The 21,687-nt window shown below is 43.9% G+C and overlaps 1 protein-coding gene across 1 annotated transcript in view; it reads right to left on the bottom strand.

The window, feature by feature from the left end:
* Nucleotides 1-21,153, bottom strand: part of erich6b (glutamate rich 6B) — a 34,764-nt gene extending 13,611 nt beyond the window's left edge. The window contains exons 1-11 of the mRNA XM_033032872.1: nt 20,980-21,153; nt 19,956-20,287; nt 19,757-19,850; nt 18,546-18,700; nt 16,697-16,782; nt 14,016-14,087; nt 12,089-12,148; nt 9,781-9,870; nt 6,399-6,512; nt 6,087-6,238; nt 4,433-4,497 (exon numbers count right to left, since the gene is read on the bottom strand). Of these exons, the coding sequence (XP_032888763.1) occupies nt 4,433-4,497; nt 6,087-6,238; nt 6,399-6,512; nt 9,781-9,870; nt 12,089-12,148; nt 14,016-14,087; nt 16,697-16,782; nt 18,546-18,700; nt 19,757-19,850; nt 19,956-20,226 (1,159 nt within the window). The 5' untranslated portion in view covers nt 20,227-20,287; nt 20,980-21,153. The remainder of the gene's footprint in view (nt 1-4,432; nt 4,498-6,086; nt 6,239-6,398; nt 6,513-9,780; nt 9,871-12,088; nt 12,149-14,015; nt 14,088-16,696; nt 16,783-18,545; nt 18,701-19,756; nt 19,851-19,955; nt 20,288-20,979) is intronic.
* Between the last annotated feature and the right edge of the window lie 534 nt (nt 21,154-21,687).

The raw sequence follows: 21,687 nt of genomic DNA, 5'->3' as shown, positions 1-21,687 counted from the left end.
CAACCAGGTTCAGGAATAGCTACTTCCCCACAGCCATCAGGCTATTAAACCTGGCTCGAACAAAACTCTGATTATTAATAACCACTTTATGCTATTTGCACTTTACCAGTTTATTTATTCATGTGTGTATATATTTATATCATGGTATATGAACACATTTATCTATTTTGTAGTAAATGCCTACTATTTTCTGTGTGCTTAAGCAAAGCAAGAGTTTCATTGTCCTATACAGGGACACATGACAATAAACTCACTTGAACTTGAACTTACACTTTTTTCCAGTGTGGGGTAGTTAACCCCACGCCCAACCCCCAACCTGGAGGACCAGGGACTGTTTCGTCTGCCTCCTCACCCGAGACCTGTCCGGTTTGGTTGAACCTGCCAGGGATATGAATCCCCATCCGGCCTAGCTCTCAGGATCACTGGAGTACACAAGCCTCCTCTCCTCCACGTCAAGGTTACTGTCCAGGAGAGGACGCATTTACAGTAATCCTATCTTATTTTCCCCACATTCTTATCAGCTCTCCCCAAATTTAACCACTCACCTACATACTAGGCATAACAGAGCAGCAAGGTAACCTACCAACCCGAACATAACCCAGAGATGTGGGAGGAAACCGGAGAACTTAGAAAAAGCCACATGTTACAGGGAAATTGGTGATGTCGTAGTTAGCAAAGAAGGTTCTTCGGATACAGAGGAACATGGATCAACTGAAAAGTTGGGTGTAGTGGTGGCAAATAAAATTTAATCTAAACAAGTGTGAGGTAATATTTTTTAGGACATCAAATAGTGGTAGGATAGTAAATGACAGGCCCTTCAGGAGTGTTGATGTACAAAGGGAGCCCAGGGTGCAAACTCATAGTTACCTCACCTAAAACGTATTTAGACAAGCTGATGGATAGGAAAGGTGGTCGAGGGCTGATGCCGGCAAATGGGATTTATATAAAAAAGCATGCTGGTCAGCATAGATGAATTGGGCTAAAGGGCCTGTTTCTGTGCTGCACTGCTCTATGACTATGCAATCCTGGGGACCCAGAGCTCCCAGAGGAAACCCATGCAGTTACAGGGAGAGCGTGCAGACTCCACATAGTCAGCACCGGAAGTCTAGACTCAACCCAGTTCATTGGAACTGAGGCAACAACTCCACCATCGGAAATGTCCTCATTCTTCAGGGAACCGGGGTTCCCCTCCCCTACCATAGATGAGGCTCTCACCAGGGTCTCTTCAATACCCCGCAACACTGCTCTCTCTCCCCATCCTCCTACTTGTAACAAGGGCAGAGTCCACCTAGTCCTCACCTTCCACCCCACCAGCCGTCACGTACAACAAATAATCCTCCGTCATTTTCGCCATCTCCAAAGTGACCCCACCACTCGCCACATCTTCCCATCTCCCCCCTTGTATGTTTTCCGCAAAGACCGCTCCCTCCGTAACTACCTGGTCAATTTGTCCCTTCCCACCCGCACCACCCCCTCCCCGGGCACTTTCCCTTGCAACCGTAAGAGATGCTACACTTGTCGCTTCACCTCCCCCCTCAACTCCATTAAAGGACCCAAGCAGTCGTTCCAGGTGCGACAGAGGTTCACCTGCACCTCCTCCAACCTCATCTATTGCATCCACTGCTCTAGGTGTCAGCTGATCTACATCGGTGAGACCAAGCATAGGCTTGGCGATCGTTTCGCCGAACACATCCGCTCGGTCCACATTAACCAACCTGATCTCCCTGTGGCTCAGCACTTCAACTCCCCCTCCCATTCCGAATCCGACCTTTCGGTCCTGGGCCTCCTCCATTGCCAGAGTGAGCACCACTGGAAACTGGAGGAGCAGCACCTCATATTCCGCTTGGGCAGTCTGCATCCCGGTGGCCTGAACATTGACTTCTACAGTTTCCGGTAGCCCTTGCTGTCTCCTCCCCTTCTCAGCTCTCCCTCAGCCCTCGGGCTCCTCCTATTCCTTTCTTCTTCCCCCCCACCCCACCCTGCATCAGACTGAAGAAGGGTTTCGGCCCGAAACGTTGCCTATTTCCTTCGCTCCATAGATGCTGCCGCACCCGCTGAGTTTCTCCAGCATTTTTGTCTACCAACAACTCTACCAGCTGTGTCATTGTGACACAATGTAAAAATGTTCAATTCCACTTGCATCTCCACAAGAGGTAGCTATGCCTGCATGCAACAAAGCCAAGACAAGATTCAGGCATGGGTTGATATGTGTCGAATTACATGTGTGTCACATGAGGACCAGCTCCAACAGCTTTAATCACCTACCCTCTGCAATCAATGGCATTATCATTGCAGAGACCCCCTACCATCAACATCCCGAAAGTCACCACTGACCAAAAATATAATGGCGATAATGTTCAGTTTAGTTTATTGTCACGTGTATCGAGGTACAGTGAAAAGCTTTTGTGACGTGTTAACCAGTCAGAAGAAAGACAATACATGATTAATCAAGCCATTTACAGTGTATACATGATTAGGGAATAACTTTTAGTGCAAGATAAAGCCAGCAAAGTCCGATCAAGGATAGTCCGAGGGTCATCAAAGAGGTAGTTCAGGACTGCTCTCTGGTTGTGGTAGGATGATTCGGTTGCCTGATAACAGCTGGGAAGAAACTGTCCCCGAATATGGTGGTGTGCGTTTTCACATCTCTATACCTTTTGCCTGATGGGAGAGGGGAGAAGAGGGGGTGGCCAGGATGCGACTTGTCTTTGATTATACTGCTGGCCTTGACGAGGTAGCACAAGGTACAAATGGAGTCAATAAAAAGGAGGTTGGTTTGTGTGATGGTCTGGGCTGCATCCACAATTCGCTGCAATTTGTTGTGTTCTTGGCTGGAGTTGTTCCCAAACCAAGCTGTGATGCATCCTGATAAAATGCTTTCTATGGTGCATCTGGTAGAAGTTGGTGAGAGTTGTAGGGGACATGCCAAGCTTCCTAAGCCTGCTAAGGAAGTAGAGGCATTGGTGTGCTTATAAAAGCAATCATCAGCTGAGTATTTTGCAGCATGTGACCCAAGTCCCAATTCTCTAGAATTCTTCCACCAGGTATGAGTCAGGAGAGTGATGGAACTTATCTAGTTGTGGGCTGCCCATCAACTGTCCAACATCTACACCATCCATGGCTGAGCAGTTTACTGGTATCTCCTCCACCATCCGACACAAATATGTCACTAACGTCACTAAGTGATTGAGGAAATCGGAAACTAACACTGCCGAGTCAAATAGAAGCCCTGCACTAAAACATTCTCAGTTTTTACTTTCAATGCACTAAGGCTCTTATTTTGTGTCTGATTTCTTGCCAACCTCCCCTCTCCCCTGCCCACCTGCAGTCCACAAACCAAGCTCGGCCAAACCATGCTGCCTGGAGTGAAAGTCATTTCAGCTGCTAATGAGTTTGGCTATGTCACTAACATTCAGCTCACTGGCACTGATTGCATTGGCCATTTTCTAAGTATGATTAGCACAATCATGTTAAATGGCAGTGCAGAGCGAAACACAAAGAAATAGCAGGAGCCAGCAAGCTCGTCCCACCATTTAATATGATAAAAGTCGATCTATATCAGGCCTCAACTCTCCCTTCTGTGCCAGTTCCCCATAGCCATCAATTCATCAATCTTTCAAAAATGTATTTGCCTCCACCTTATAGACTTCTAATGCCCCTGTCCCACTTAGGAAACCTGAACGTAAACCTCTGGAAACTTTGCGCCCCACCCAAGGTTTCCGTGCTGTTCCCGGAGGTTGCAGGTAGTGGAAGCAGGTAGATGACTGACAAAAACCTCCAGGAACCGCACGGAAACCTTGGGTGGGGCACAAAGTCTCCAGAGGTTTCCGTTCAGGTTTCCTAAGTGGGACAGGGGTATAACTCACACAGTCCTGTTCTCTCACTTCCCAACAATCTACACTGGCCCCGAGTTCAACAATTTGATTCATAAATTCTATCTTTGTTTAAAAGTCCTTCTTGTAGGCTACCCAACACTAATAAATCTTGATCTTGCCATTCTTATAATTCTAGGCTCCCCATCTCTCAAATTTTCACTGGAGTATTGGCCATTCAGCATTCAAACCCTTAAATTCTCCAAGCTCTCCATCCCCTCCCACTTCATTTAAAGCATTCCCCTAAAACCTTTCAATTGCCTATCCTAGCATCTCTTGCCGTAGCTAAGTGTCAGACTGTATTACAACAACACTGGAGCTGCAGGAATGGGTCAAGTGATTGGGAAGCTCATTTAAAGATCTGGTGAAGCTAACACCCTCTCTAAGAAGATTTGAGATTCCAAATCATTAATCTTTTATGTGCCCAACTGAAAATGTAATATCTTTGTAATGACGAGATAGTGGTGTGGTGTATCCACCCCATCCCTCAACCCCATATACTCTAGCTGGGTATCACCTAGTCGGTCACAGAAACACCTATTATTATTCACATTACGTACTGAAGATGACTTCATCTCCATGCACCATGGTGGTCATGTACATCGTAACTTCTGTATTTTTTATCCTGCAAACAATAGAAAGAAGCAAGAAATTACCAACTGTTGCACAGAAAACATTTCTTGAGTATCTTCTTCAAGTACAATGAAGTCCACTTAAAGTGAACCCTTAATTTGCCAGATATCCGAGTGGCTATTACATGCATCTGCGTGTACACAACACCAAGCACTTCAATGTACTGGAGAAGTATACCAACAGGTGGCTTCACTGACAAGACAAGTCCTTCTTTGACAAGATAAGTGAACAAATGTCAGCTTCCTCGCCCGGTCCAACATCTTTAGAACCGCTTGACCAGCATCCTGTCATATTTTAGAATGTTCTCCACAGTTTGTAAGGTAGCAAATGCAAGCAGTATTTAAAAAAGACAGGAGAGAAATCAGTAGCACGGTAATGGGGAAATCTGTTATCAAAGTACTGTAGGTTGGGAATGAAATGTTGGGGCAAAATCAACATGGATTTGTTAAACAGAGATCATGTTTGATGTTTGCAACAAGCACAGCAGAGAATGGTGTGTCTCAGAAGATCTTCAATATGATGTTAAACAAGAGATTATCAAACACAGATATAGCACGGAGTTGGAAGCAACTGGTGTGGACTGATGAATCGGTAGTGGCGAAAAACAGAAGTAATAAATGGTTTATTTTTGGATTGGGAGGTTGGGCCCAGTGTCAGTGCTTGGGCCACAGCTGCTCACAAGCCACATCAATGATTAGGAAAGGGGAGCCTTGGGTATAATGTCCAAATTTGCTGATGATACAGAAGGTAGCGACATCATGGGCTATAAGAAGTTGCAGGGAAATACAGAGGGGGGAAGGAGAACGGAAATCTGCAGGGAACCAAATGAGACTGGTGAAAGAGAACAAGAATTAATTAGATGTAAAATTCAAATAAAGTTTGCTTCTATTTATAATGACAGAAATGACATTAAATTAATATCAAAACCCAGCCATTCAGTTCTGTGCTAGGATTTATCTCAGTGCCAGACAGCTAATCCCATCAACATGTGCTCCTACTGAGTCAGGGCAACACTCTGTGTCAGGAGTCTGGGATGGTAAAATGCCAGGGCCTTGTGTGGAGCTGGAGCAGTACGAGCAGGTGCTACACTGTCGGATGTCCCTTTTGCTCCCTCGAGTGAATGTCTCGATGCCTCCAGGATCGCTGCGTACAAGCCGGGTCGGGGCCCGACCGGGACCTCGCGGGTAGGGCGAAGAGGCTGACAGAGCTCGCAGTTGGGGCCCGGGTCAGCACCATGGAGGCATGAAGTGGGGCGGCGACAATGGTGAAGCCCGAGTGAGAATGGAACCCATACACCCAGGCTGTGATCCATTAGATTGTCACTGCTCTGATTTCTGCATGGACCAGTGGAGAAGGGAGAAATAGTGTCGCTAACTCCATTAGCGATTCAACAGAGCTAGCAGTGCTGGAGACCTGATTCGATCCTGACTACGGATGAAACGTAGGTCTGTATACAATCAGCCGGCAAGAATGTTTTTCTCGAGTGACCTATGACCTGGGCATGCGCAGTCGGAATCCAAACTCGCTTATAAGTGGCACTTTAGTTTACCGAAGAGCGACTCGGATATTCTGTTCTCTTACCTCTCCATGATCTTCTTCTCTGCTTCTTCCATTTCCATCATTGTGGCGTGGAAGCCTTCCTCTTCAGAATCTGGTTCATAATAGTCCGGATCCTCCTCTCGCTTCCTCAAGATTTGCTGGTACAGTTCCCAACTCATGTTGCAACAGAAGAGCTGTGCACAAAATGATCAGGAAAGGCAGCTTTAGTCACCTCAGGCTTTAATGTGCAACCCCCACCCCCTCAAAAACAAGACAAAAGGTAGGAGAGCCATTTTAAGGACTCACTCGAGTTCAAAAATAAATTGCATGCATCGCCATCACTCAGCGTTTTACCTTGTCTGGAGTGGTGGTGTCCAACTGCTGGGGCGTCGGGAACGGCATTCGCTCCTGCTTGCAGAACTCGCAGTGAACAACTTTGGAAGTTTTGACCACTGCCACCTGGAAGTGCTAAAAAAAATAACAACAACAATGGAAAATGGGACTGAGGCTTTCTGGTGGCAGAGACGATCAAGATTCCCTGGGGAAAGGATTCGTTCAGCAGCGTACGTCGATCATCAAACATCTAGTTACACTAATCCTACACTGATCCCATTTTAACCCCATCGACTGTCCCCAGATTCTACCATTCACTGCCACACCAGGGGCAATTAAGCACCCAACCCACAAATCATAGGGACGGAGGAGGAAACACAAACAGCCAGGAGAAACTCACATGATCAGAGAAAGAAAGAGTAAACTTCACACAAAGCCGCAAACAGCAGCCGGTGTTAGGACTGAACCCAATCACTGGCATTGTGAATGATCGAATGACAATAGACAATGGGTGCAGGAGTAGGCCATTCGGCTCTTCGAGCCAGCACCGCCATTCAATGTGATCATGGCTGATCATCCCCAATCAGTACCCCGTTTCTGCCTTCTCCCCATATCCCCTGACTCCGCTATCCTTAAGAGCCCTATCTAGCTCTCTCTTGAAAGTATCCAGAGAACCGGCCTCCACCGCCATCTGAGGCAGAGAATTCCACAGACTCACAACTCTGTGTGAAAAAGTGTTTCCTCATCTCCGTTCTAAATGGCTTACCCTTTATTCTTAAACTGTGGCCCCTAGTTCTGGACTCCCCCAACATCGGGAAAATGTTTCCTGCCACTAGCGTGTCCAAACCTTTAATAATGTTGTACGTTTCAATAAGATCTCCTCTCATCCTTCTAAATTCCAGAGTATACAAGCCCAGCCGCTCCATTCTCTCAGCATATGACTGTCCCGCTATCTCGGGAATTAACCTTGTGAACCCTGCACTCCCTCAATAGCAAGAATGTCCTTCCTCAAATTAGGAGACCAAAACTGCACACAATACTCCAGGTGTGGTCTCAGTAGGGCCCTGTACAACTGCAGGAGGACCTCTTTGCTCCTATACAACTCCTCTTGTTATGAAGACCAACATGCCATTCGCTTTCTTCACTGCCTGCTGTACCTGCATGCTTACTTTCATTGACTGATGAACAAGGACCCACAGATCCCATTGTACATGCCCTTTTTTGAACCATTTAGATAATAATCTGCCTTCCTGTTTTTGCTACCAAAGTGGATAACCTCACATTTATCCATATTAAACTGCATCTGCCCACTCATCCAACTTGTCCAAGTCACCCTGCATTCTCATAGAATCCTCCTTCACACTGCCACCCAGCTTTGTGTCTTCTGCAAATTTGCTAATGTTACTTTGAATCCCTTCATCTAAATCATTGATGTATATTGTAAATAGCTGCGGTCCCAGCACCATGCCTTGCGGTACCCCACTAGTCACCGCCTGCCATTCTGAAAGGGACCCGTTAATCCCTACTCTTTCTTTCCTGTCAGCCAGCCTATTTTCTATCCATGTCAGCACTCTACCCCCAATACCATGTGCCCTAATTTTGCCCACTAATCTCCTATGTGGGACCTTGTCAAATGCTTTCTGAAAGTCCAGGTACACTACATCCACTGGCTCTCCCTTGTCCATTTTCCTAGTTACATCTTCAAAAAATTCCAGAAGATTAGTCAAGCATGATTTCCCCTTCGTAAACCCATGCTGACTTGGAATGAATGAATGAATAAGTTTATTGGCCAAGGATGTGCACATACAAGGGATTTTCCTTGGTGGTCCGCTCGCAAGTAACAACACGACATACAGTAAACAATTAAGAATAAAACATTAAGAATAAAACACGTGAGGCAGCAGTTCTACTGACTGCAACAAGGTGCTGCCCATAAATCTGTAGCTGCAGAGAAGTGGAAGCCAATGATGTTCATCAAAGACTATAAACATCGACAACCACATGGCATAAATCAGGTAATTTCCTAAATATTCAGTTCAAACACCAGAGACATGGTTTTAGTCCATGGAATGGTACCAGCGGAAGTTATGTTTCTTTCAAAAATAGTGGAGTAGACCCACAATTTGAAACATAGAAAAATAGGTGCAGGAGTAGGCCCTTCGAGCCAGCGTCTAATCTCAGCTGATCATCTAAAATCAGTTCCTGCTTTTTCCCCCATATCCCTTGATTCCTTTAGCTCTAAGAGCTGAATCTAACTCTCTCTTGGAAAAAGTTGAAAAACAATGTATGCAATCATACAATACAGTTTGGAAAATAAAATTTCTGCCATTAATAAGAAGTATGGAATTTGATAAAGCAACACCTTTAATTCTGAAAGGGATGTAATGACAGGATGGGCCACCTCAACTGGTGACAAACCCCAGAATCAGTGCAGCACATAACTTGTTCAACACAATAATGGCGCAAGAGTTCAGAGGTTTGGTTTCCAACCTTTGTCCTGCATCTCCTAACAAAATAGGCTTTTAAGTGGGGAAATAAGTCTCAAAGAGACAACACAAATGAGTTCACAACCTGCAGATCATCCTCTAAATATTTACACAGTGGCATTAGTAATTGTCGTGGATGTGCTATGAAATTACTTATTTTAGGCTATTGCTGCCAGCACCACATGCAGAGGTAGGCACAAAGGCAAGAGGGGGTGGGGAGAAAATTGGAACGTGGGGAGAATAAACTAGGAACAGTATAAATGGGTGCATTTATAGTCACAGACTAAATGGGCCAAGAACCCGTTTCTGTGCCAATGGCTCTATCTATGACTCAAATGATTGGTTCCGACAGGCTTAGGGGCTGCTGAGAGGATTAGATGGGACTGAAGAGGGAGACTGGTGTGAAATTAACAACGACCCATATTTGTTGCACCAAATGTCCCATTTCTGTGCTTTGAATTTTATGTAACTCTTTGACAAACCGCGACTCAGGACTTGATCAAAGAATTACATGAATTTGTAAATGGGTCATGATGTACTCTGCCACAAACTGCTGAGCATTTTACAAGTAGAAAGCAGCTCTGATTGAAAGCTGAATGCCATATCCTACATGTTGTAACAAAATCAGTGGCCTGAAAAACACACTTTCAATCAGCACATGTGACACTTGACCAGAGTGAACCCCAAATTTTGCTTCAGTATTGAGGCTCTGGCTGGAGGAACTGGACTTTTTTTTGGGACCAGATTTTACAACAGGATTTTTGTCTGTTAATTGAACCAGTTATTTTTGGATAAAATGTAAGACTCTATATGAAAAATTCTAATCATTGAGTGTCAAGTAAAATTAGTCTAGAATAAATAGTCAAATAATATTGAATCACAAGCAAAGATGTAGGGTAACAATGACGTCTACTCACCATGTCAGGATGGAAACCATTTATCCTTTCAGTCTTCAACTCTTCAATCCCTAATATACCCTTCGACCTTCCAGTCTTCCACCTTGTCCTCTTTAACAGTTCATTATTTAGCAAAAGGATAAACAGAACATGAGACTGTGCTATATATTTGTACTTTTCTATCATTGCAGGGTTTTGATCTCCAGTTCAATAGCATCCCTTGCAATATTTTGCAATTTCATGACCTGGGCTCCCAAAATGAATAGCACAAGACCTTAAGGTCTCTAACCGACTCTCAAATCCAGAAATGTTGGAACAAAGAACTGCAGACGCTGGCTTACGAAAAAAAGACACAAAATGCTGGAGTAACTCAGTGGGTCAGGCAGCATTCCTGGAGAAAAAGGATAGGTGACCTTTTGTCTCGTGACCCTTCTTCAGACCGATTGTAGGGGGAGGGAGAAGAAAGCTGGAAGAGAGGAGGGGTACAACGAACTGTTTCACTGAACACTCACACTCTGGCCACCAAGGCCTGCAGGATCTGGCTGCTATCCATTTTAACTCCTCTGCCCATTCTCATACTTACTTTTCTGCCCTGGGCCGCCCCCATTGCCAGAGTGAGGTCACACACAAAGTTGGGTAGCTTACAACCCAATGGTATGAACATTGAATTCTCCAATTTTAGGTTACCCTTTCTGTGTCCCACCTGGACACGCACCCATTTCTCCCCCCCCCCCCTCAAACAGCATTCTTCCTCCGGCTTTACAATTCACAACTCTTAATCCTTTTGTCTTGCACCTTCTGTTTTTTTCATCTCTTGTCTTTGTCCGACCATCTGCCTCTCAAGCCCCCCCCCCCCCCTTCGCCTGTGTTCACCTATTACTTGCCACACCTTGTCCCGCCCCTCCTTTCTTCCAGCTTTCTTCCCCCCCTATCGCCTTCCCCAACAATCAGGCTGAAGAAGGGTCCCAACACAAGCTGTCACCTATCCATGTTCTCCAGAGATGCTGCCTGACCTGCTGCGTTACCCCAAAATTGTGTCCTTTTAACCTGTGAATATATTTCCACAATTTCAAACACATTTTGCAAAGAGAAACCTTTTACATTTAGTAAACTCCTCAACTTTGCCATTGACTCAGACTGATAAAATACCCATTAATTATTCGGTTTACTAGCAATATAGATTGTATGAGGCACTCAGTACTCTGAGCCATTCATGGGCGATGCAGATTTAAACTCCAACAAGCTTCCTTGGATCATATACATATCTCAGCAAACAACAAACTGCTGGAGGAACTCAGAGGGTCAGGCAGCATCTTTGGTGGGAAATGGACAATTAATGTTCTTCTGACTGAAAGAATGGAGAAAAAATGGCTGGTATAAGGAGGTGAAGGGATAGGGTAAGAGCTGGCATGCAATAGGTGGATCTGAAGAAGGTGGTAGATTGATGGATGGTATGTGCAGGACAGAAGCAGTGATTCTATCCTTTGATATATATTTTACAACCATACATGTTAGGAACATTTCATTTGGTTGAAATAAAATGACAGAACAATATCCCAAAAGAAACAGGAAATATTAAAAGAGGAATTTAGAAAATAAACTTGTGAGGAAGGATGTCAAAGGTTACAGTGGGATGTAGATCAGTCGTCGATATGGTGCAGAAGTGGGAGAAGGAGATTAATCCGAGCAAGTGTGAGGTGTTGCACTTTGGGAGGTCGAATGCCCAGGGGAAAGTATCCGGTTAATGACAAGACCCTGAACAGCACTGATGTACATAGAGAACTTACGGCCCAAGCCTATAGCTCCCTAAAAGTGGTAACATAAGTAGATAGAGTGTTAATTGTTAATTGAAACAATAGATGAATTGTTTTCTCTGGAACATCGGAGGTTGAGGGAGTACATCAAGTTTTGAGAAGCACAAATAAGATAGACGGTCAGGACCTTTATCCCAGGGTGCAACTATGAATGTGAGGGTGTAGCTTTAAGTTGAAAGGGAAAAAGTCGATGTGCGGGCCAAGGTTTTTTTTTTACAGAGAGAGAGAGAGAGGGGTGTATGCCTGAAAGTGCCAAGGGTGGTGGTGGATATCGATACAATAGCAATTTTTAAGGAGATTTTAGATAGGCACTTGGATATTTAGAGAGGGGAGGGATATTGATCACAGGCAAGCAGAGATTAACTTGACAACATGTTTGATAGACATTGTGGCCCAAAGTGCCTGTTCTTGTGCTTTACTATTTTATGTACTATGTTCCAGAGGAGTCAATATCGATCATAGATTAAAAAGAATGAAAACTGCAACAAAAACTGGTAGGAAAAAATTCTTCCTACCTCAGTGGAATCCAATGAATAATAATCAGTCTCTTCAAAATCAGATTCTTCACTTCTTGTCTTTTACCGTAGTTCAAAATTCCGCACAGGCGATAAAAAAAATTGTGGGAATGAATAATATTTTTGTATATTTACATTATTTATATGATTCGTAGATACAGAGCCCATGGTTTATTTTCTCCCTTCCTTACTCGAGCTTGCAAAATGCATAGCATTAGCAAATCTTCCTCAAAGCTCAGATACTTCAGAGCTAACCCCAAGTCCACAACCCAAAACAGAAACAAAATATCCACAGGCTAGTGGAATTGCTTATACATTTAGTGAATCTTTCACATAGTCATGTCTGAAAAATGATTCAAATTATTTTGGTTCAGATGTTCACTTGCTAAAGCTCCTCACTTTCCTAGGACTATGACTTTCTTCGTCTCCTGACAGATCCCAGACCTCCTCTCCTCCAGCCACACACTTAAAAACTGGCTCCAAATGTTCAGAGATCGACTCTAAACCCGAGAACTTCTGCCTTCCCCTATCCGCTCTTACTGCCCAAACCTTCGTTCAAATCGGCCCTTAAATGCTGCGTCTCTCTCTGTCTTTCTTCTGCGAGTCCTCGGGTGCTGTCCAATGTTGCATCGTCACAATGTCCACCTATTGTAATTATTCCTGAAACCTACTGACCACCCAGCTTCCACACAATGATCTCTCGCTGTCCACTTACAGGTTAACAGTTCTCACGCTCTCTGCCACCTGGCTCTTTTTACTTCAGTCAATCCTCAATTCAAAGCCTGCTAACTTGGTCAAATACCCCACCCCGCTCCCAAGCGTTACATCTGACTCGTGGAGGTCTCCCCCCGCCCAACCCCCTAAACTGCTTGATTCCAATAATCCATGCACCAGTCAAAAGAATTTACTGTTCGTGTGTGGGTGCCCCATTTTTCCAAAACTCATTCCCTATCCTTTGTGGATGGAGATGTTGAGCAAGAGCAGTGGTCAGTGTATAACACAGGATTTCACATCACTTGTGCAAACTCCACGTGCTCATCTGAAGCCCAAGGATGCTGCTGATGCTTGCACAGAAGCAGTGAGAGCAGGGGATGTTTCAGCAGTAGTTAGATAAGGCATCAATCAGCCTTACCTTGCGCAAGGCCACCGAGTCTGAACCACCAAGGTCTATTCAGAATTTCTTTTAAACATACTTGCTCCTACACTAAGAATTTAGGTCAAGCCTCTCTATCAAGTCTCCAACCCTGGACTGATCCAATCTCTCATCATAGTATCCTTTGTCATCAGATATCAGCTCAGCTTTATAGAAAGATACAGCACAAAAACAGACCCTTCGGCCAACTGAGTCTGGACCGACCATCCAGCATCCATTTATACTAATTCCCATTTTATTCTTCCCACTTTCCCATCAACTCCTGCAAGGTTCTACCCCTCAATAAGGCAATTCACAGGGGCAAATTCACCAGTTCTTCTCTGGGAACTGCTAGGAAGCAAGAATAATTGCAGGAAATCCTCACGGTTACAGGGACAACACAGAAACAACACACAGAGAGAGTAACAGGTCAGGATTGAACTGAGGTCATCAGCGCTGTAAGGCAATGGCTCTACCTGCTGCGCCAGTGCCGTCCAGCGCTGCAAGCTCCTCCCACCACTGCAGAATGGCTTCACTGAAACCCTCAAACCTACCCTTGTGTCCACCCCCCCCCCCACCACCCACTGCTCTAAATGACTCCAAGCTCCGACCAATCCTCCTACTCACCCGCACATCCACCTCACAAAGCAGCAACACACCCTCCCCACCCCATTGCCAACCATCGCATTCGTGGAGGGAAGAAAAAACAGGCACAGCACAGCCCACTGCATGTACACAGCCTGGTTAATACAAGTCACAGGGTGGGTGATGTTAATTACAGAGTGAAACTCTCACCTCGGTCAGAGTAAAGTCAGTTTCCACAGTAAAAGAGTCGTCACTTTCAAACTTCTTTTGAGTCCCTCCTTTCTGCAAACAAAAAAGAACAAAAGACAGAATGCAATATTTAGGCACAATTAAAGTATTCCTGCAGAAAGGCCAATTGACCCGAAACATTAATTCTTCTGCTTTCATTTTCAATAGAGGCTGCCTGACCTGCTCAGTGTTTCCAGCATACTCAGTTTTTATTTCAACTTTCCAGCATCTGCACTTTTGTTTCTCAGATAGATTACTCTCTTCTTCCTCAGCTCAGCAAACCTGCCTGCTGTTTTTTTTTTCTATTTCATTACATGGGCTCAAGAAATGGAATGAATAGGCACAAGATATCTTCAAAGCTCAGTAATTGCCCCCTGTACCACCCACTCTCAGTTGGTCAGCGGCACCTAGTTGACAGAATGATAAATTTGCTGCAATCTATCGATGTATTGCAGAGAAGAGTGGTGCCAGAGATAACGAAGATGGATGTGGGATATTCCTGCAAGACCTTGCAACGTGCCACACATTAAAGATGGTGACCCAATTTCCCCAACAGAAGAGGATACATGTCTTGGACTGGGCTGGTAACTAACCCTACCTGAATCTGTTTGAGAATTTGTGGTCAATTATCAAGGAGAGACTAAAATAAAAAGACTGTACCATAAGACTGAACCTCAATGAGGCTATAATTCAGCTGTTCTAGATTTAAAAAAACCCTTGGACACTGTCAGAATCCAAATTGGTCAAAAGACTTGATAAGGACATATAGCACAAGGCAGTCACAGGTAGATGAGAATGCACAGATGAGACTAATCAGATCAGCCGTGCAAGGAGTCTATTGTTGTTCCTAACTCTTGCTTATTCAGTATTTTTGCATTCAGAATTCTCACCTAACCGGCAAAAACATTTAAGAATATTAAGCAATTTCAAACACTGAAATTTAATTAATTAATTATGAAGTATGAAAATACATTTTTAGTATTTGTTTATACATAAGAACAGTGCTGCTACTGCTCGTTACCAGTAACACCCTATCTGACGCTTTGTCACTTCATGTGATGGTGATCAGTTAATCATTTGCTTTATTTCAACTGTACACCTTAAAATATGGAATTGCCGTGAAAAACGTTGCTATTTAAAAGGGTGAAGAGAAGAGAAGTATTTGGAAATGTATTTAAAGGTTTCTACATGGAATACTTGTGTGCGATATACCAAGCTAAGCTTCTTTATCCAATGCCTTTATCTAATTCTTTACCATCAGAGAACAGCACGCACCCCCCCCCCCCCCTTCCCCCCCCCCCCCTCCCGTCTCCACACACCCTCCATTCCTCCCCCCTCTCACTTTTCATTTAAAAGTTAAGCATTCTGAAATATTTAAAACCCAACATTTTGCTTTGCAGATGAGCTTCCATGTCTCTCAAATGACCGTTAAGATTGTACCAATTTATTTCTCTTTGTCTAATTAATCCACGCAGCCGGTTATAAATGTTGCCTTCAATTCTGTCTTCATGGTATTTTTATTTGACCATGAGGTTTAATTTAATTTAGAGATACAGCGTGGAAACAGGCACACCTATCCTTCACACTTGGGACATGTTTTACAATTTAGTCAATTAACCTACAAACCTGTACGTCTTTGTAGTGTGGGAGGAAACACAGGGAGAATGTACAAACGCCGTACAGACAGCACCCGTCGTCAGGATCAAACCTGGGTCTCTGGGGCTGTAAGGCTGCACCACCATACCGCCCTGGCACGGTGTTCTGTTATGTGCTCTGAACCTTCCTGATAGCCTCGAGTAATGATTAGCCATTTCACTATGCTTTCAAAATCCCTTTCAACTTTCTAAATTTCCCATTCCTGCCACCCATTAATTAGTTTAAAGTTTTAGCTGCACCTTTAGTTACATGATATGCAATGACGCAGATTCAATTGCAGTTCATCCCAATGGAAGAGCTGCTTTCCCCCAGTTCTGAGACCACATCAATCTGAGAGCACATTTTCAACTTTCTTACTGGCTCAGTCCATTGTGGCTCTGCTTCTTAATTTGGAGAATCTCCTTTTTAGTCGTACTTGTCATTGGTTCCCACGTGGGCCAGCTGGGGAGAAGGCTGAATGATCCATGATCTGAAACGTTAATTGTTTATCTTTCCAAAGGCGCCGCATGACCTGCTGAGTGTTTCCTGCATTTTCTGTTTTTACAATATGTCAAAATAGGCTGATTGCTTGCCTATTGTGGGCATCACAGTGGCGCAGCGGTAGAGTTGCTGCCTTACAGCGCCGGTGACCCGGGTTCGATCCAGACTACATGTGCTGTCTCTGTACGGAGTTTGTACGTTCTTCCCGTGACCACGTGGGTTTTCTCAGAGATTTTCGTTTTCCTCCCATGCTCCAAAGACGCACAGGTACGTAGGTTAATTGGCTTGGTGTATGTGTAAATTGTCCCTAGTGTGTGCAGGATATTGTTAATGTGCGGGGATCACTGGTTGGTGCGGACTCGGTGGGCCGAAGAGCCTGTTCCACGCTGTATCTCTAAACTAAACTATTGGTTAAGGATGAAGCATGGTAATGAGGAACTTAAAAAGTGAAAAATAAACCCATGAGACAGAATCCCCAAGAGAGAAAGACAGAAACAAACATCACTGTAACATATAATATTTCCTACCTCAGAATCAGTCAAGTAGTCCAGTTTCCAAGACTTTGAGTCCAGTGAATGAGATTTGAACAGTTTTGGAATTTCCATTTCAAGCTCTACAAGGGAAGAAATAAATGACTAGATGCTAGAATTGGTCGACGAGTCAGTCAGCATCACAGTTTAGACATGTTGTTAATCAGAATTGAAATTCGTGACCATACAGGAATGTGAAAGGGTATGTAGATGAAGAAAGGTGCACGTTGATATGCTTAGAGGTGGAAAGTTTAAAGGGGATGTGTGGGAAATGTTTATTTCCCCAACGCAGAGGGTGGTGGGTGCCTGGAACGCGCTGCCAGAGGTGGCAGTGGAGGCAGATACGATAGTGGCATTTAATAGGATTTTAAATAAGCATTTGGTTAGGCAAGAAATGTAGGGATGCGTGTGTAGTATGTGTTTGTGTAAATGCATGTGTAGTAACGAACTGCAGATGCTGGTTTATACCAAAAAAATAGACACAGCGGGTCAGGCAACATCTCTGAAGAAAAACGATGGGTGACATTTTGGGTGACTTCTTCCATCCTTTTATTCCAGAGATGCTGCCTGACCCGCTGAGTTATTCCAGCAGTTGTGTCTATCTTCGGGGTAAACCAGTATCTGCAGCTCCTTCCTACACATGTAAACAAAGTACTCTAATAAATGAAAATAATATATATCTGTAACTGTTACATGAACTTGCATATATATATATATATATATATATATATATATAAAAATAGACACAGCGGGTCAGGCAGCATCTCTGAAGAAAAACGATGGGATTTATATATATATAAATATATTTATATATAGATATATATATATCGCAATTTCATGTAACAGTTACAGAAGTTCATGTAAACAACAAATGCTGTCCTACCCTCATCAATCACCCCATGATCTCCTCAGAAAACTCAATCAATTTGACCTAACCTGGACAATCCCATGCTGACTGTCAATAATTATTCCATTCTGTTCCAAATGCTATTAAATGTGATCCTTTAGAAACCTCTCCAATAACTTCCCTACCACTGATGAGGTTTGCCAGCCTGTGATTTTCTTACTATCTCTACTTTCCTTCTTAAACAATGGGTGTCAGGAATAGCAAGAGGTCAGAAATGGAAGAGCTCAGAAATTGAGTCAGAGAGCATGGAAACAGGCCCTTCAGCCAACCCAATCCATGCAGATCATTAATCACCCATTTACACTAATCCTACATTACTTTTATTCTAAGGGAAATTTGTAGTGACCAACAAACCTACCGACATGCATGTCTTTGAGGGAGGAAATTGAACCATCCAGAGGAAACCCAAGCGATCACAGGGACAATGTATGAATTCCACATAGACAGTGCCAGAGGTCGGAATTGAATCTACATCTTTCGCACTGCATTGCAGTGGCTTTGGCACTACGTTGCTCTCAAAAATTAGTCTGGAGCAGTCACAGAGATGCACGAGGCCATGAAGCGGTTTAAACAAAACATCATACATTTTCAGCCCAAGAATCACACGGGTGGTGAGCACATGGGGCAGGGTATATGGGACACTGCAGGTGAGGACATGCAGAGCACAGTTTTGATGAGCCCTAGTTTACAGATGCAGAGATGTTGGCATTAAAAGCTTTGGAATATTCAGATCAGGGTTCTTTGGGGGAGCGGTGGAAAGAAGCAGCAGACTCAATCTGACCATTACGTGAAAATGAGAAATATGTTGTATTACTTTCTGCTGCGAGGAAACAAACATACCTATAATCATCAATGATTGACCAGCAGTGCAAACCACAAATACCCTGAAACAAGAACAGGCTAAACGCGAGACATTAAATACAGCAAAGCTACATTCACCTGCCACCGAAGAACCTGGAGTGTCCAAAGAAATCCAGGTGGTCTGTGTCTCCATTGTGTTAAGTACTTTTTGCTCCTCTTCCTTGCCTTCTTGCCGTGTGGAAGATGGAAAAACATTATTGACCAATTCCGCTGCATCAGGTAATTCCTCATACCTATTGAAGATGATTACCCCATTATTAAAGCAAAACAAAAGCAGTTGCCTCCCCAAAATGAGTCCCTTTAATGAATATTTAAATCAATGCTACTTCCTATTTTGAGCCATGCATTAAAATACAGAGATATTTTACTAAAGTAGAGGCTATCTAACACAAATGAGAGAATGGTGGTGATCCCACAGAATGGGTGATTTAAAAGGGATGCAGAGAGAGCATTAAGAGCTACACAAAGGGAACATGAGAGAAAGCAGACAGGTTGATCTCGACATATTGGGTAACCAAGTACAGGAGAAGATGGAGGAGATATTGGAAGGTGCACCTCACCTCATATGGGAGAGTGCGGTTAGGTGTTGAATAACATCCTTACGTGACATTTTGCCCTTTCAGAGAAATTCCCTTTGTTGCACTCATCACCCTCCCTACCTTTGCAGAGGGAGAGGGAGAGGGAGACTCTCTCTGAGAGATGACATGAATCCAGTGGGCTGAATGACCTCCTGTGCTTTAATATGTAAGCAGGTAAATTGGAGAAACCTTGAGTGGTTTCAGCTTCCCAAGCGCAATACTGGACTAGCAATAAATATCAACCGCAACAGCAATACAGAAAAGCCCAAAATAAATATTAGTAACAATGATAGAATTGATATTGAAGAGAAACGGTCGTGTAGTGGTTCCAACACAGGATTAGTTAATCAAGCCTAAATAATCCATGTTGAGAGTTCAATTCCTTGCCAGCAAATCATAAATCCTGAAAAATGAAATAAAGTTATCTACTGAAAGGGTCACATGCCCTGCAGGTGAAGGCAGTTCACATTACACAGAGAAGATTGAAGAGGCAAGCTGGGAAGGAAAGATAGATCGGACTGAATGTGGAATAAGGGACATAGTGATTTAATTTAGTTACCTAAACAATTTATTTTTAAATATTCAAAACTTTTTTTAAATCGAAAATGAAATCATGAGTGGATAGGATAATTGAAAAGACTGAAATGAGATTTTTATTCACATAGACCGATGGACAAGGCTGCCAAATTCATTACAAAACAGTGCATTTACCCGTCATTTTCAGAGGCCTCTGCGGAACTTGGGGAAAACAAGTCTTCATGATTCGATTCTGATTTCCTTTCAGATTTGAAGTCATCGACATTACCTTGGTGCACCAAAAACTTTAAAAGTTAAAAATAATCACACTACATCCTCCAATGTTCACTCAGAATAACATTTTCCCAGCAGCTATTATCACTTTCAAAGTTACCTTCATCTATTCTAGGTATATTTTCTCCCAAAGAGCTCTCTCCATATGAGAATTCAGTTGTAGCTTCCTCCATATCAGGCATAGGATTCCCATCAGAATTTTGACTTTTGCTGGATTGTGAACTACTCACAGAAGAGGTGGAATTCTCAGATTCCTCACTAGAACTCTTCAACAATGATGCTTCAGGATTTGCGGTTTGCTCTTGGAGATCCTCAGTGTTTTCCGGAGCCACCTCTGAGACATGGTCACTGGACTGCTGCTCATCACTCATCTTCTTGTTCCTCAGAATATTCCGAAACACTTCACTATCATGGAAGGGGCTTTGATGTATCCTTCAAATGTCAGAGGAAAAAATGAGCTTGTTCAAGGTGAGATGCAGGAACATGGGAACTATTTTCACACACAGAGGCTGATGGGTATATAGAACTATCTGTCAAAGAAGGTAGTTGAGGCAGGTACTATAACAACATTTAAACAGGCAAGGAAAGGAAAGGCTTACAGGGATATAGAGCAAATGCGTATAAAAATGCGGCCAACGTAGATGGATATCTTGGTCGGTATGGGCAAGTTCATGCTGTATGACTCTAGTTTATGTTTCATTCAACCGAACAGGAAGTAGCGCAAATAGAATCCCTGTATGCATTCCACCATGCCAGCTTTTTGAAAACGTTTATTCCGTGAGTTGCAACCCCACAGCACGCCCTGTCCCATCCACCAGGTTCTTTGCAACCAAACGCCCGCTTTTAACTCTGCATTTTGTTTACACGTTGGCGTCGGATCACAGCTCTTCGCACAAAGAAATGTCCTCCCACTCCGTCCAGCCCTCCGTCCATAATTGCCATTATTGCAGGGGCAGCAAACACACAGCTCCCGTGGCTTCAGAAGGCAGGTCTCACCTAAGTAACAACTTGCTCAGCCATCGGCCCTTCCCTCTCCTCAACCCCGCCTTACCAAACAATTGCCCGGCAGAATCAGAGGAAAACTCTGGTGGTGACCGAAGGCCACCCAAGCTAACGAATCTCACCTTCCAGCACCCGGTCCACGGTCCTGCCGGTCGCAGTGCCTACCTACCCAACTTCAAGGGTCACTTCAACTCCCGGTGGAAAGTTTTCCCGCGGAAGGAGAAGTTGAGACAGTACCGCTGTGAGGAGACAAGTGCCTCTGTGAGGAGCCGTGGGCACCGGGGCCGGTCCCGGATCCCAGATCCCGCCTCATTGTTACATTGTCGCCACGGCAACCGCGCTGCCTGCCTGACTAACAGGTCAGGATAGACACAAAATGCTGGAGTCAAACTCAGCAGGACAGGCAGCATCTCTGGAGAGAAGGAATGGGTGACGTTTTGGGTCGAGACCCGAGGTCAGGGCTGCCCGACCTGATGGGAAGTCGGTGCTGTTTCGAATAACTTCAGCAGGTAACACTGGCTTTAGCAGAATTCCAAATAAATCATTGGAAATATTCGTATTGGAATAATTCCAATCAATCTGATGATTTGGAAAGAACGTTATCCCCTTTATCATGGTATCCGTACACTGTGGATGGCTCGATTGTAATCTTTCCACTGACTGGTTAACTACACACAACCAATGCTTTTTACTGTACCTCGGTACGTGACACTAAACTAAACTAAGAACTGGACTGGAATCGAGTTGTGCCTTAGAATGAAACATAATAAGACGGCCAGCAGTGTGCAGCGGTAGAGCTGCTGCCTTAACATAATAATAATAATAATAAT

This window comes from Amblyraja radiata, chromosome 14 (genome assembly GCF_010909765.2).
Source record: "Amblyraja radiata isolate CabotCenter1 chromosome 14, sAmbRad1.1.pri, whole genome shotgun sequence".
Lineage (NCBI taxonomy): Eukaryota > Metazoa > Chordata > Chondrichthyes > Rajiformes > Rajidae > Amblyraja > Amblyraja radiata.
Note: the sequence above shows the minus strand (reverse complement) of the source record. Positions and strands in the feature narration are given on the sequence as shown.